The sequence below is a fragment of the Cyprinus carpio genome, chromosome B21 (genome assembly GCF_018340385.1).
Source record: "Cyprinus carpio isolate SPL01 chromosome B21, ASM1834038v1, whole genome shotgun sequence".
NCBI lineage: Eukaryota > Metazoa > Chordata > Actinopteri > Cypriniformes > Cyprinidae > Cyprinus > Cyprinus carpio.
In genome coordinates this window covers 7,496,463-7,511,756 of record NC_056617.1, presented here as the reverse complement: position 1 = coordinate 7,511,756, position 15,294 = coordinate 7,496,463, and the positions used below count along the sequence as shown (strand labels likewise).

General features: G+C 36.5%; 3 protein-coding genes across 8 annotated transcripts in view; 1 reads left to right on the top strand and 2 right to left on the bottom strand.

Annotated features, from left to right (window-relative positions):
• Window positions 1-3,378, bottom strand: part of sptan1 (spectrin alpha, non-erythrocytic 1) — a 32,857-nt gene extending 29,479 nt beyond the window's left edge. For all 6 annotated transcript variants that reach the window (XM_042747650.1, XM_042747651.1, XM_042747653.1 and 3 more), the window contains exon 1: window positions 3,221-3,378. The gene's annotated coding sequence lies outside the window, so the exon portion shown is untranslated. The remainder of the gene's footprint in view (window positions 1-3,220) is intronic.
• A 1,769-nt stretch (window positions 3,379-5,147) lies between these two features.
• On the top strand, window positions 5,148-6,672 carry si:dkey-228b2.6. Its single transcript, XM_019092225.2, has 3 exons — window positions 5,148-5,337; window positions 5,412-5,595; window positions 5,751-6,672. The coding sequence occupies exons 1-3, from the start codon at window positions 5,288-5,290 to the stop codon at window positions 6,066-6,068; spliced, it is 552 nt and encodes a 183-aa protein (XP_018947770.1). The 5' UTR covers window positions 5,148-5,287; the 3' UTR covers window positions 6,069-6,672.
• A 138-nt stretch (window positions 6,673-6,810) lies between these two features.
• odf2a (outer dense fiber of sperm tails 2a) lies at window positions 6,811-14,369 on the bottom strand. The gene is made up of 19 exons (XM_042748063.1): window positions 13,910-14,369; window positions 12,975-13,094; window positions 12,674-12,778; window positions 12,372-12,545; window positions 11,489-11,676; window positions 11,279-11,417; window positions 11,039-11,170; window positions 10,867-10,941; window positions 10,694-10,765; window positions 10,497-10,613; window positions 10,192-10,377; window positions 9,736-9,845; window positions 9,492-9,627; window positions 9,226-9,336; window positions 8,771-9,034; window positions 8,099-8,199; window positions 7,559-7,721; window positions 7,347-7,472; window positions 6,811-7,262 (listed from the first exon to the last, which is right to left on the bottom strand). Exons 1-19 carry the CDS (start codon window positions 13,910-13,912, stop codon window positions 7,089-7,091), a joined length of 2,496 nt encoding a protein of 831 aa, XP_042603997.1. The 5' UTR covers window positions 13,913-14,369; the 3' UTR covers window positions 6,811-7,088.
• Window positions 14,370-15,294: the final 925 nt, after the last annotated feature.

The following is a 15,294-nucleotide window of genomic DNA, read 5'->3' as shown; positions in this document are numbered from 1 at the left end:
TGCTCCTCTACATTAATTAATCATGATTGTCTGCAATATTGGCCAGCTGGATATATTTCCTAAAAATGTTACCATCTAGAAATTCTTCTCAAATGGAAGTGGCATACAGCCAGTCTGTGTTCCTTTAAGAGGCCGAAGTGCCATTTGATGCAAACCTACAAATGACGAACTTTATTAAATCCAAACATGAATCTCTTGACTACATTGTTTGTGAATGTAGTTGCAGAATAAATGCAGTTATGCAACCTCTGTGCTACAATAAAAAGGCATTGTTGTTTTAATAGAAATGCCATAACATAATTTGGATTTATTCAAATTAATATTAGGAATTTCACCATTTCAGCTTTTGAAATATTTTTAAGGTTTTACCAGTTCATAATGTAGTCAGTGTGTTAATGTACATATGATAAATACAATCATTCAGACAAAAAGGTAAAAGTAATGTGTATACATTAACATTCTCTGGAAGTTTGTGCAATAATTCTGATCAAATGTAAAAACAACAACAATCTCAAATTAAAGCTCAACAACAATCTCAAATAAGAACAGTCATGATTAAAAATCACAATTTTGAGTTCAACCATTATCATGCAGCCCTAACATAAACCATTTAATACAATCAAGGCCTGGTTAAATTCAGGCCTTTATGAGTCAAGGTAGAGCATGCAGTATTATATCAGCTCATGCAACAGCACAACACAGACCACAGGAAAGAGACCATCTGATACATGTCAAAGTGACAGAATAGACGTGAATGCAAAATAAGGGTGTCCCCTAGAGCCTGGTAAATAAAGTAGACCACTTCAGGTTTGTGTTACACCAGGATGCAATGTGAAACCAGAACAGACAATGGCACAACACACAGCCTTTGGCCTGTTTTCTATCAGCCTTACAAGGCATCATCCTAAGGCAACCGTAACTGGTCTCTGAATAATATCTGCGTCATTATGGACACAGGGCTGCTATGAATTCAATAACCAAGTGGGGTTTTTTGTTTGTTTTTTTCAGTGGCATCATAATGACCTGCACCAACCAATTTCAACATCAGGATTGTTGCATCTGCTTGAACCAAGAAGATTTCTAAAATCTGGTAGATTTAAGCAACTACTTGCCTTATTTATATGCAAAAACTAACTGCAAAACTTAAAGTAGGGGACCCTGCCTTTGGGAGGGGTCAACTAAAATAGTTACACAGCTGCACAAAGGCAACATGTCCCAAAGGAAACCCCCACCCTCCCTTACGAAGCCATGCATGTTATGAGTTACATTATGAGACAGAAGACCACACCCTTTGAAAGAATGTCAACCATTTCAGAATGCATGCTGTCAGCCTTTGAGGAAACAGGACGAGGAGAACAATGAACATCGATGTATTTGTTTCCGAAACACACTAGACTGTCTACACTGTTGTAAAGAGACAGGCAGTGCAAGGTTATTTCATAATGCGCAATTGCACAGAGGCACCAGATCTGAAAATAGGCCTCAAGTGCTGATTAAGGGCTACTAAAAATGTAACTGGAAAAGTCATATTATTAGAGATATAGCTTTTATGTCTCATAGAGATTAGTTTCTGATTATTGTCTGATTTTAAGAACATAACATTTTATGTAACTTTTAGAATAATAAATAATTAAAAAATTTAAATAAAAAAAACAATTATTAATATACATTAAATATGTATGACTGCTGGTGTTATTTATGCCATTGAAGTTATTTTGCGATCTAAATGGTTGCACATTATTTTCATCTCTGGTGCCAATTACTAATAATTATCCAGAACTATAATTTTTTTAATTTATTGTATTTGTTTGAGCAGGTCATTTATTCCTTTATGTTCCTATAATTACATTTATTTATTATTTTTGCAAGCTTTGTCCTTCATTTATTATCAGCAAGTCTGATTTTAATATCAAATCAATTATATGTCTGTCTCTACAAATTCTAATGAATAAGGGGCCCAGTATGAATACTGCAGTTTATAAGCAATGCATGCTAATGTCTGAACACAAAAACATTCATCTTTTTGACTCCAGGAGCTTTTTTATTTGCTCAGCAGGGCTGTTGGCATGTCAGCAGTTGGGGTGCATATTAAGTCACTGCTTCACTATAAAAGTCTATGGCTTCAGAAAGCAATGGTGCAAAGCGTTAAAATCTTGCAAGCTTTTTCAGAGGCAGATTTTTTTTTTATTAAACACTTCGCATAAGCTAGAACTTAAGACAGTGCAGTACAAAATATATTATAGTGACAACATAACACACTATCCATTACTCCATCCATACAGTTAAGCCAGATAAGTGCAATTTAATTATTAATAAAATAATTATGACCTGCATTCAAAGAGTTTATACAGCATATATTTTATTTTAATAACAGTCAAAACATTGTTATACCAGAGGTTTTCCAACATTCACACATTTTATAGGAATAAACCATTATCTAACCAAAACTCAAAGCTATGGTTATGCATGTTTATAATAAACACTACATTTAAGAAGACCATCAGGAAACAATAAAAGCCTAGCAAAAGCCCAGGCCTCATAACAGAGCATTAATCCAATGACAGACCGAGAGAGAAACAGGCGCTGGGTGGATCCTCTATAGCCTGAATGCATATGTCTATAAATTCACATTAAGCCAATGAAAATACACATAGTGTACTCGGAATCGATAGAACAAGGTACACTGTTGAAACGAATGTCTTTGTTTGGAAGAGCATTTGGAATTTGAGGTTGCTGGTTTATCTGCAAGAACTGATGCCTTCCCTATAAACCTAATTAATATAAATAAGTTAGGTTTTTATTTAATCATTTAAAATGTCCCTATGATGTCACATAGATTTAAATAAATCCTGCACACTGTCCTGTATCCACGCTTGTTTAATTTATAATCTAAGTTAGCTGTGAATATAGGATAGCTCTACAGCTAACAACTCCATTGCGCAGGGCAATGACAAAAGCTTGTATGAAAAACGTATATAATTCATGATATTGGCATAACAATGTTATAACAGTACATTTATAGTAAAATGAGAGAGGCGGGTTGTTCTGTATATTATTAAACTGATGAAAACGGTCGTTGAAACGCCCAGCACGGCCCTCAGCATAGCAAACGCGACATAAACCCAAACATTCCTTTAGTTTTGCAATAAAAACGTCCAGGTATTGTGTTTTCTTTGTAAAAAGTACACAACTGTGCAACGGAAATGTTGTATTATCCTACCTTGCCGAAGGATTTGCTTTGTTTTTCTGGGGCTGGGTGGCAACGGGTGGCGACCTCAACGAATGAAACAGCAGCGTAGCGCGAGCGATCGAATGGAAAGCGCTGGGCGAAACAGTGACATCATTCACTGCAGCAACGAGCCGAACGCTGACGGAAAATGCCGAAGCTGTAGTGCGCCCCATAGTGCTTTGAACTTCTGCTTCCTACATAAAACAAAATACATATATGCAATATATTTAGGCTATTTATATTTCTGTATATAACATAAATAAATGCTGACTCATTTGATTTTGCAATTTGCTCCTGAACGTCAATTTTGGACAGTTGATCAATTTAATTTGGTGAATTTCCTGACTGTAATGAATTTAATTGTTTCCTGGCATGTCCTCCTGGTCTGGAAAACACTGCCATAATAAATCTGATTTCTGCTGTATCACAGTGTCTTGGCACTTCCAGGTGAAATTTGCAAGAATGCCTATAAATAAAATAGGATTAAAATCAAAAAAGACTAACTGAAGCAATTAAATTTAATTCAGTTCAGTTCATGTTTATTTGTATAGCGCTTTTCACGATACAAATCGTTGCAAAGCAGCTTTACAGAAAATTACATTTATCTTTAGCTTATCAGTAGTGACTGTCAAATATGGTAGAAATGTAAAATTCAGTTAATGACGTAATCAAACAGACAATGAACACTTCTATGTTGCAATCAAACTTATAGCAAAATTTGGAAGTTTATGTTGTTTCAGGGTTGGCATCATATGAGGTCCTCTGAGAGGTTTGCATCATCTCTTCTCAGGTGTTCGGTCATCTCAGGTGTTTGTAAGGGCTGGATCCAGACTAAAGCTTGTGTAATGCCTAGTTGCACGGGATCTCAATCCAGGGCGCAGTGCAAGATTATGAGATGCATCATTTGAATGCTTGGCCAAAGAGATGTCTTTAATCTAGATTTAAACAGAGAGAGTGTGTCTGTACCCCAAACGTTATCAGGAAGGCTATTCCAGAGTTTGGGAGCCAAATGCAAAAAAGCTCTACCTCCTTTAGTGGACTTTGCTATCCTAGGGACTACCAAAAGTCCAGAGTTTTGCAACCTTAGAGAGCGTGGTGGATTGTAGTATGGTAGAAGACTAGTTAGGTACGCAGGAGCTAAACCTTTAAGGGCCTTGTAGGCAAGTAAACAGTTTCTGAGTCAAAACAACTTGACAGAGATGATGACAGTGATCTTCTAGTACGGGTATTAAAGGAGACATTTTTGTAAATATAGGCTAATAATCTTTAAAGTATAGGAAAACAGAAATATCATAAAGAGAGAGAGAGGAGTGCTTTTGTAAACAGAAATAAAAATGACACACAATAAATAGAATACATGTTTTAAATTAAACTCAGTCCTCATTTTAATCACAATACCTTAACGGCCTATTCTTTTGACTTTGGCAGCTAATGGCTTGGAAATCATCCAAGTCTTCCTATAGAGCGGTTCAAGGTGGTAACCAGTTTCTTTCACAGCCCAGTTTTGTCTGTAGTTGAGAATTGCTCTGTTTAACAGTTTTTCTCAAACTAATTGGCATTTTATGAATGTCAATGTTCATTTCTTAAATATGTGTGAGAGAAAAAGGGAGGGTACATAAGATTTAGCAGAGAGAAGCAATGTAGCAAAATCTGCCTCCAGGAAAAAAAAAGGAAAAGCATAAAAGAAAAACAATGCATCATGACTAAATCTAAAGCTAAATCTATTCTATTTTTTTATTTTAAAACTTGAATTGGTTTGTTAAAACTCAGATACTCTATAAATGAAGAAGCACCAATATATTAGCTAAGTTAAATTTTTTATAACTTTTTTGGGGGTGTCTGAATGCTGCTGCAAAGAAAAGCCCATCCCACAACCATCATGCAAATAAAAGACAAATGTAGGCTATCTACTCACAGGTGATGTGTAAATCGCCCATTATCACCTTTTACATGAACGAGAACCAGCAATCACCGCACTGTGTATAAACAGCCTGTGCATGCAGAATCATCACTCTGGTCTCTGAACTTTGGTTAGTGTCTGTGAACAGAGCTGAAGAGATGCAATCTTGTGATTTCTGCGGTGAGAATACCCACGGTGTCTCATTCAAGTAAGTTTGCGATCAGTTTGCCGTTTAGCAGTAAAACAAAACCGTTCAGTTACTGATTATCTTGTTTCTCTCAGACTCCCTTTAAAAGAGGAACATCGTCGCCTCTGGATAGTGAATATGGGTAAAGACGCGGAATGGACTCCATCTGAATCCTCGTCTCTGTGCTCCGCTCATTTCACTCCGGATTGCTTTGAATCTGGATCAGCTCGTTTACACTCAGACGCGATTCCGACTGTGTTTAATTTCACACAATCTAAGGTAAGTCTATCTATCTATCTATGACAGACTTAAAACTAGGTTTATTAGAGTAATCATTACAGCCTTCATTTTTTTATTCACACATAATCTCCAACAGAAGGCTTTAACAAACCATAAAAATTATATTTCAAAATGCTAAAACTTTTGTGTTTCAGAATCAGATGCTAAAGGACACTGAAAATCTCCCTCCACACCAAGAAGCACCTACTGAATCCACCGACTCATCCAGATCATCCTGCTCTGACTGTTATAAACATCTGCAGGCCACAGAAAGAAATTACCAGCTGAAATTAGCTGCTGCTCAGCTTCAGATAAAAGAGTACAAAAAGAATCTAGCAGAGGAGTCACGGAAAGCAACACAATGGCAGAAGCGAGCAATAGTTTTGCAGAGCGCAATCAGAGCAATGAAACAAAGGGGGTCAATACCTGCATCAAGAAAAACATCTACACCTAAAAATAATCATTTGGACTGAAAAAACACAGTCAGCGCATAGCAGTTTTCAAAATACTTTAATACACTTAAGTACATATTATACAATTTATATGAATACAAAATATTCTTACCAATTAAAAAATACGATTGCATTTTATATAAGCAACAGTGAAACATTACTGTTTGGATATTTCACAAGACAGGTCACGAGATAAATAAAAGACAAAAAAGTGCAAGTATAACTTTACACAAAAAAAGATGAATGGTTACAGTATATGTAAATGTATAGCACCAATAGACATAACTGAAATTCTATGCTCTCAGCTTACTGACAACAACGATGTAACATTGAATAAAAAGATGTTTTCTGCAATGTTATGATATAGATTTATTCACATAATGACCCTGCTATAGTTAAAAACAACTTTGGCTGAAAAATAAAATGATAAATCCTGAGTTTGTTGTCATTTTGTCTCTTAAACCAACTCAAGTACTAAGCTAATACAAATTTAAACAGGTGATTGTGATGTTTTCAATGGCATTTTGTGGATATAAGAGATTAATTATGAATTACAAACTCTTACTGTACTTTATACAACCATCATCATACTGTATATTATGACACTATTTAAACTGACAATCATACACTGCAACTACAAAGTGTGTTTTAAAACCAGATACAAGCAAAAGCTCAAAAAAGACAAACAAATTATTGTAAGCGCAGTACAACCTTCATTTTTGATATGTAAATCAAAGAAGAAAGTTTTTGCAAGAAGATAATAATATCTTGAACTCTCTTTATTGCATAACGGCCACCATGAGACAGGGCAAAATGACAAGAATTTGTCTCCAAGACCAGAACTCTCATTCCAGGATGGATATGTAATACTAAAATGAAATCTTTCTTGGTACTCAACAATAGCATGTACAATGACCATGTTAAATAAATAATCCTTCAAGAGTAAAGTACAAAGCACAGCAAAGTCAAAAGGTCATCAGTAGTGACAATTTACATGCCAGTCCATGTAAAGGAAGTCTAAAAAGACACATGAAAGAGTTTTCAGATTGGTGAAGGTGTGCGGAACGAGGATCCAGTGAGAGCAGGATCTCCAAACACATTGACATAAGAAGATTTGAGGAACTGGACATAGTTCTGGAGGCTGCGGTTTGTGCTGTCTGACTGCTCTAATCTGTCCTTGACATCTTGTAAACGGCTCTCGTACCTCCGCTCAGCCTGTAAGACAGTTAAGGGCGGTTTGACAATTTTTTTTTACAAAAATATCTAACAGAAATTCACATATGGAGAAATTTCACTGACCTCCTCTTTGGCTCGGCGTAACTGGTTGAGCTCAGTTGTTGTTCTGCTTAGTTGAGTTTCTAGGTCAACAATTTTGGACTGTGTAACACGCTCTTTAGAGGCTGCTCGCTCCCTGGTCTGGGTAACCTGTTAATCAACAGGGTATCTTCAATAAAAAACAAGCAATGCAAATGATTAAACCCATGTGTTTCTAAAGATGTAGTGGTACAGACCTGCCGACGAGCATCGTCCAGGGCCTCCTCCAGCTGTCGAGTCAGAATACTGCACTCTCGAGACTTTTCTTCCAGACGCACCTGGTTGCTATGAATCGTTTCTTCACGTTTTGAAATTACCTGGATGAGGTCTCGATTTTGGGAGTTAGCCTCCTCTAGCTTTCTGTTGACAACAGAAGATAAAATGAAACCCAAAAATAAAAACGCTCATTTACTGAACCTCATGTCATTCCAAACATGTATGATTATTTTAAGCAATGCATGCAATTTTTTGTTAATGCCATGACTTTTTGAATTCTGTTCTGATTTAAGATGTTTTTAAGACCTGCAGAAATCCTGTTTAAAGAATGTTAGGAACCAAACAGCATTTGAGCCCATGAACAAGAAATACATTTCTTAAGATATCTTTTTCATACAGTTTTGGAACGACATGATGCTGACAAAATTTTCATTTTTGGTTGAACTATCACTATAAAACATGAAACACATTCGAATGAATAACAGAAAATTTGTGAGTTATAAAAGGACAAAGTGACAGACCGTTCAAGGCCCTCTACTTTGTGCTGAAGCTGCTTGTTTTCTTCTTGCAGCATCATGTTCTTGTGTCTCAACATTTCTGCCAGACTTCCCTGTTGCTCCGCCTAAACACAAACCAAAACAAATAAAATTCTATTATGAAAAAACACAATCCATGTACTACTGGAGATCAGTAAAAATAAAACGGCCTTTTACAGTTTATGTTTACTGTTGTTTTAAATGGAAAATACAATAAAGATCCCCAATTAACTCAAATTGGCCATATTATACCCTTTATTAAAATCTTATTTTACCCCACTGATGTTCATAGTAAAAGTTTCTTGCAACAGAATTTTCATCATTTAGATTTTCCACACTGTTATTTAACACTGACCTCTTCTTGCTAATGTATCTTTGATGCTTCTATATGTAAATTTTAACCTTAGTTAGGAACGGCTAACCTATTTGCATATGAAATAAGACACAACAGCCCTGCCAAGTTGCTGAATTTTGAATAGCCATTGATATGGTAAATGTTGGCAGTCACATGTTCACAGTAGTGTTGTTAACACTATGAAGAGTTTGCTGCTTTTTCTGCAAAGGCATTTGTGTTCAACCAGTTTTTCTTCATGAAACAACTGGCTGTGTTTTTAACATCAATTGCAAACCAAACCAACTTATACTTAATAAACAAACCTTGATGCGTAGCTCTGTGAGGGAGGTGCCAAGCTCTGTGTTTCTTCTCTCTTGCAAGCGCTCTTTCTCATGAGCTTCCTGCAACTGGAGTTCAGCATGCCTCAGAGCCTCAGGAAGTGGCTCCAGCTCTGCCAAACGACCTTGAAGCTGCTTCCTGACCTTCTGGATCTCCTGGTCTAGCTCGTCTCTTACAGCCTGGGCTTCACTTTCAGCAACCTGCAGACGTGCAGAGTACTCATCTGCTTCGGAACGGGTCTTCTGAACCTACGTTGATGAGAAACGAAAAAGTCCCCAAAATGTTCACCATATTACTGTATTTTTAATCAAAATAAATGCAAACTTGGTGAGCATAAGAGACTTCTTTCAAAAACATAATTCTAAACTTTGGTTTAGAAGAGTATTATATGGAATTCATAATTGTGATTAATGAGTACGTTGGAGTATTATGATCACACCTGGGCTTTATAGCTGTCCACCAAGCTCTCATACTGTTTCACTGAAACTTTGACCTGCTGGACCTCAGACTGGGACAATGTCAGCTTCTCTTCCAAGGCAGACAAAGTGGCCTGCACAGGCACAACAATTCAGCTTTCATTTGAATTCATTTATCATAGTTATTATAAAGGCATAAGGAGGGATTATGGATAAAATGCGACTGGTTCTCAATTGTAAAAAAGCAACAAATTGGTGACTTGGACAGTACAACTGCAAAGGGACAAACCTTAAGGCTCTGGTTCTCCAGACGCATAGTAGTGCTCTCTGTATTGAGCTCATGAAGGCGATTTAAAATGCCGTCTCTCTCTGTTCGGACTTTCTCTTCCTGCCCATGCAACTGTTCCGTAAGGTCTGTAATACGACTAAAAGAACACACAAGAATGGTTTGCATGGCTTTCTGGGAGGCTCTCTAGGTTTGCATTTATTCAGAATTATGATTTATAATACAAAGGACACAAATCACAGCTGACCTATTCAGCAATGTGATCTCCATCTCTAGCTGTCCTTTTTCCTTCATCTCTTTCGCATGGCGACTGCTCCAATTCTCTGCGGCTGAGACAGCATCTGCCAACTGTGCTTCCTGTAAAGATAATTTGATCTTTTTATATCATATACTGGCATAGAAAAATGGTACAGAATCTACACTAACATATAAAAGTTCGGGGTCTGTGAATTTTTTTGCTCACAAAGGCTGCATTTATTTGATAGTAATTTGATAGTAAATGCAATTTGTGTAACCCATGATATCTTCAGGTTTTGTTCCAGAGTCATGTGTTTCCAGAGTCATGAATTAAGCAGAATTGATATGAGATGCAAATTAGTGTGCTTTTTTTCCAACAGCATAGTACTGCTTGAAAGATTTATTGTAGCAAACTGTTATTTTAAGAACCTGTGTAAGCAGTACACATAAAGCTCATTCAACTCACTATCTCCAAGAGCTGGGCACTGAGCTGTCCCACAGTGTCTTCACTGCGCTGTGCCCGCTGTTTCTGTGCACGCGTGGCTTTTTTCAGGGCCTCCTTATCAGCCTCCACCTGCTGCCTGAGGTCACACAACTGATTCTGCAGGTGTTCTACCTCCCCCTGCTGCTGGCTGATGGATCGCTCTAGATTCTGAACCAAATCAACACACTTTCATACATGCTATCAACTAGACATGTCTTGTAGAATAAACACTATAAAATGACAGTGGCACATGCCATTAAGTTGTTAGCCAATGCTGTATGCATTACCCTGATCTGAACATTGAGACGGTTATTTTCTGCCTCTTTATTGCGTAGCTGACCCTGCAGATGTGCTCTAGTGGACTCCAAGACTTTGGACAGTTCAGTGGTGGTCTTTGCACTGTCCTGTTAAGATGGGAATTGATAAAGGTTCAACAATAATTGTCATTGTTGTGTCTAAAAAACCTGCTTAAAAATACATTTACCTTTTCACTTTCTAACAAGGAAGTGAGCTGGTTAATCTCTCTGTCTTTGTCCTGAAGCTTTACAAGAATACGCTGGAATACAGAAAGAAGTTCATTGTTATATATATATAAAAAATAAAAAAATAAAAAAAACCTGTTCACAGTGCAACGTTTTACGCAAACATAACACAGACCGAATTTTCTGCTTCCACATCAGAAAGTTTTTTCAGAAGCACGTCTTTCTGCTCTAAGAGTCTTAGTGATTCCATCTGTATTAACACAAAGTAGTATAGAAAAGTTCATAACTGTTTTAAGTACAATAAAATGTAGTTAAATAATATTGTTTGAATTTGTGCAGAGCAGTACTTCTCGACTATGCTGTTCTCTCAGAAGATGTCTGAGGGCTCTGTTAGTGCTCTCAAAAGTCTCCAGCTTCTGCAGCAAGAGCTCTTTCTGTCGGGTCAAGAGGGTTGAATCTGATCCTGCCATCTTTTTCTCCTGGACAAAGGTATGAAAATTTTGTTTCTGGCTCTTTTTCAAGATATTCTAGTTTCAAATTTTCACAAAAAAAAATCAGAAATGTTTTGAAAGGTGTATTTTGCTCACACTCGGACTCCTGGACATATGGCTGACCATTTCACGAAGGGCCGACACCTGCTTGGCGGCTGCACTGCTGTCCATCTCTGCTTCCAGCAGTTTCCTGAGGAGAACATCTTTGTCTGGCTGCAAACTGTCTCTCTCTGATCTAGACAAGAAGAAATGGTTGAATTTGACAAATTTGTGCAAAATATTAAAATGTCAACAATTTCATCATACCTCCCAAAATCATTCCCCTCAAGCATTTTTTCCATGGACTCCCGTAGGCGGGAGTTCTCCTGCTCTGTGGCCTCCAGCTCCCGGGCGACCTCTGCAAGCTCCTCCTCCTGCTCAGCGATGACGCGCTGTGTTGCGCTCAATCTCTCCGACTGACGCTCTAGCAGCTGCTCCTTCTTACGAAGCTCTACCTGTAAAACACAAACATTACACACTTTTATTTATTTTAAATAAAATTTATATTATTATTTTGTTTATACATGTGTACCACATTAACTGTATTATATCACACTACTCTATTCACTATATATGTGTGTGTGCAAAATAATTCTATTATTATAATTTATTATACATTTTAAAATGTATTTATTTAAGAAACAAACAAAGTTATTCAGTAAGGATGCATTAAATTAATCAAAAATGACAGTAATGGTTTCCAGAAAAATATTAAGCAGTACAACTGGTTTCAACATTGATGATAATAATAAATAATAGATTCATATTAGAATGATTTCTGAAGTATCATGTGACACTGAAGACTGGAGAAAATTCAGCTTTGACATGACAGGAATAAATTACATTTATTACTATATTCAAATATTTATTTAAGTTATTGTAATACCATTTCACAATATTACTGTTTTTACTGTATTTTTTTAACAAATAAATTCAGCCTTGACTGTTATTAGAGACTTCTCTCAAAATCATAATCACAAAAAAAATAATAATAATTTAAATCTTAAAGACCCGAAATAGTGTATAAATGTGTTTAAATAGAAACAGTTTGTTTCTAATTAGTGAATGAATATTTTCTGGGATATCATTTCGCTGAAAGAAAAGAATGACAATAAAATTGTCTCCATTTCTCCAACCTCTTATTTCTCACCTCATTTTTCAGAGAGCTGACCTCTGTCATAAGGCTGTCGATCTTCCTCTCGTACTGATTGATGCGTCCATGCAGTGCCTCTTCTTCATCCGTGGAGAGATCTTCTATTCGGAGAGGAGACTGGGAACATTCTGGTTCCTGTGGTGGTGTTATCTCCAGACGATGAGATGGCCCCTAAAATATACAGAAATATCAAAACATCTAAAACAACAAAAAAAAGTTTCTTTTCTGCATAGTGTGGAATATTTTACACAAATTGTGCACGAGCACAAATGGGAATGTATCTTTAATATTTAACTGACCTCCCACTTTAATGAGGTCTCTCGTGTTGAGACCTTGCCAGGTGGGATCCATGGGACCCTCGTCTTCACCTTAGCAGTAGGATGCAAGCTACTTTTTGATTTAACCTGGAAAATAAAAGACACACATGATGAGTGATGGGTTTTAAGGAACTCTACAGTATTTCTCAGCAGCATTAAAAGAACTGAAGCTCCACACCTCTATAGACATTTCTTTATTCTTGTGTAATAATCATTATAATTATATATTTAAGAGTATTTTGAGGATGCTTGTCTATGCACAGACTACAAGCTTATGTTATACCTGGGCTGTCTTGGTAGGGCTGCATTTTGTGCTCTTTTTCACATGCACGTGCACAGGCGTAGTCTCGTTCACATGCACGTGCAGAGGTGGGGAAGAAGAGCTTGTTCTCGTTGATTTTCTCTGCAAAAAAAAAGATAAATATCAATAAACAGGCCTACATAAATCAATTGTTTCAAAACATCCAGATTGTACGACTGCTAGAACTTAAGTATGAAACATACAATCCTGTAATCATAATTAATATACACGATCTACATCACTGATATTAATTAGTAGGTGGCATGTAATATTGTCTGATGATCTTACAAATAAAAAACAAAAGCATGATATATAAATAAAAAGGTATAAAAACATATATATGTGCACACACATACATTTTTTATATCACTTCTTTAATTTTTTTTTTGTATTTTAAATTAAAATTCATCCAGTCATAACCACACAAGTAAAGTAGCAGTCTTTGTTTATGGATCAGGAAACACATGTCTGAAGGATCATTTTACTGGTCATACATCTTCAGGTCATGTTTCAGATGTATACCGAGACCACCACAACAGACCCTCTTACAATCATGACTGACATCTGGCTTACTGTAAAGATGACATTAAATTCTCTATATGCAAGAACCTGTATGTTCATAACCATATACCAACATTACATCACAAATTGACTTAGAAGTGAATGAAAGCCAAATAGGACACTGAGCTGCAAGCTAATAGGCAATTAACCTCCTACGGAAGCAGAAACTAGCTTTTACGGCACATAAACACAAAGACAGCGAAACAGAAATCACAATTAAGACAGAGAAGCTGCAAATAGAGCAGGAAAATTGTTCATAATCAGTAGAAGATGTCAAGAAGATCAGTTTGAAGATGTCTACAACACAAAGTCGTTAAATCATAACGCGAATCTGATTTATTTGCAAACCATCTTACCATGCGAAATTACAAACATTCAAACGTCGATACGGGTAAAATGTATATTAAAATAGTTGCGAACTACTTCAGCTTTCTTGTCATCCCAAAGTCTCGAAGCCCCTTTCTTCCGGTGGGTAATCGTCTTTCATCTGATTGGCTGATTCAAAAGGTTTCGTTGAAAGTGCGTGATCGTGATTGGAGGAAATCGCCTGACCTTGTTATGTAGTACGCTGTTATGTAGTACGCTGTCTATAGCAACGTTGTCCCTAGAAACCAAGCCTAACAAAGGCACAAGCTGCAGTCGTTGTCAAGAATACAAACGCGTAGAATCTCTGTTTAACGACATTCCAGCGACGATCTTTGTTCGACCAGAAACCATAAACAAGTTGTGGAAATGCTATCTATTATTTTGTTTCAGTGTCTGTTCATAAACCGACGCTGGTGAGCCCACAAATAGGCTACAGTCAGCAGCATGTGGCAAAAACCGGAAGCACACAATAAATTGAATTTTCTACCTAGTAGATTGTGTTTTATTAACGTCTACACCTACCCAAACCCTAAACCTACCCCTTACAATAATGCAAAAATTGTGACAATTGTTGTACAGTGTGAGAAAAATTACGCTATATTGATGTGCGCATGCCCAGTAGTTTTCTAGCCTTAACCATGTGAAAACCAAGAAGCCTAAAAACCGTGAAGAGGTAACCGTAAATAATTAAATTAATTTTATATTTTAAAAATGTAATCTGTTCAAACCAATCAATTTTAAAGTCAAAATTATAAGGAAATTTCATAGTAAAAGGTTTTAAAAATAAAACATCTAGTTTTTGGACTATAATGTTTTCCACAATATAAATAATGCTAACTTCACATCTTTGGCATCAACAAAATCAAGGTTTGCTCTTTTTATTCAGTCTATGGGTTTGCTGCAGACCGCTGGAGAGACTTGACTGGATTTTTGTGGATGATGTTGTTTCAAAGTAAAAGTCTTGCAAAGGCGTGTGCAACGTGTGGGTAAATCCTGCCCAAAACACCACAAGATGGTGACAGCGACACGTTTTTGGTTTTTCATTGACGCTTGTTTTTCAAAGTTCCGTAAAAGGTGACACATACAAAAAGTGTATGTAAGACAAACAAGAACAACAACAATGTTGCCACTTGCCATTTCTACTTGATTTACAAATATAAAACAAAACCACAACATTCAACACAACAAACAAATCATTCATAAAAACAATAATAAACTATAAAAGTTATATTTTAGCACTTGTAGAAGTATTAAATTATTATGATAACAGTATCTGCACGACTATCATATTTAATTTGCCAATAATCCAAAGTTGCTTTTGATCTGCAAATCTACCTCATCTTTCAGTACCTGGGGATTCTGTTGTTTTGCCTGC

Coding starts and splice junctions, on each gene's coding strand:
- si:dkey-228b2.6 (XM_019092225.2), top strand. CDS start 5,288: ATGCAATCTTGTGATTTCTGCGGTGAGAATACCCACGGTGTCTCATTC. Junction 5,338..5,411: donor ACCCACGGTGTCTCATTCAA/GTAAGTTTGCGA, acceptor TGTTTCTCTCAG/ACTCCCTTTAAAAGAGGAAC. Junction 5,596..5,750: donor TTAATTTCACACAATCTAAG/GTAAGTCTATCT, acceptor TTTGTGTTTCAG/AATCAGATGCTAAAGGACAC.
- odf2a (XM_042748063.1), bottom strand. Junction 8,200..8,770: donor TCACAGAGCTACGCATCAAG/GTTTGTTTATTA, acceptor GTTTGTGTTTAG/GCGGAGCAACAGGGAAGTCT. Junction 7,473..7,558: donor TGGACGATGCTCGTCGGCAG/GTCTGTACCACT, acceptor GTTGATTAACAG/GTTACCCAGACCAGGGAGCG.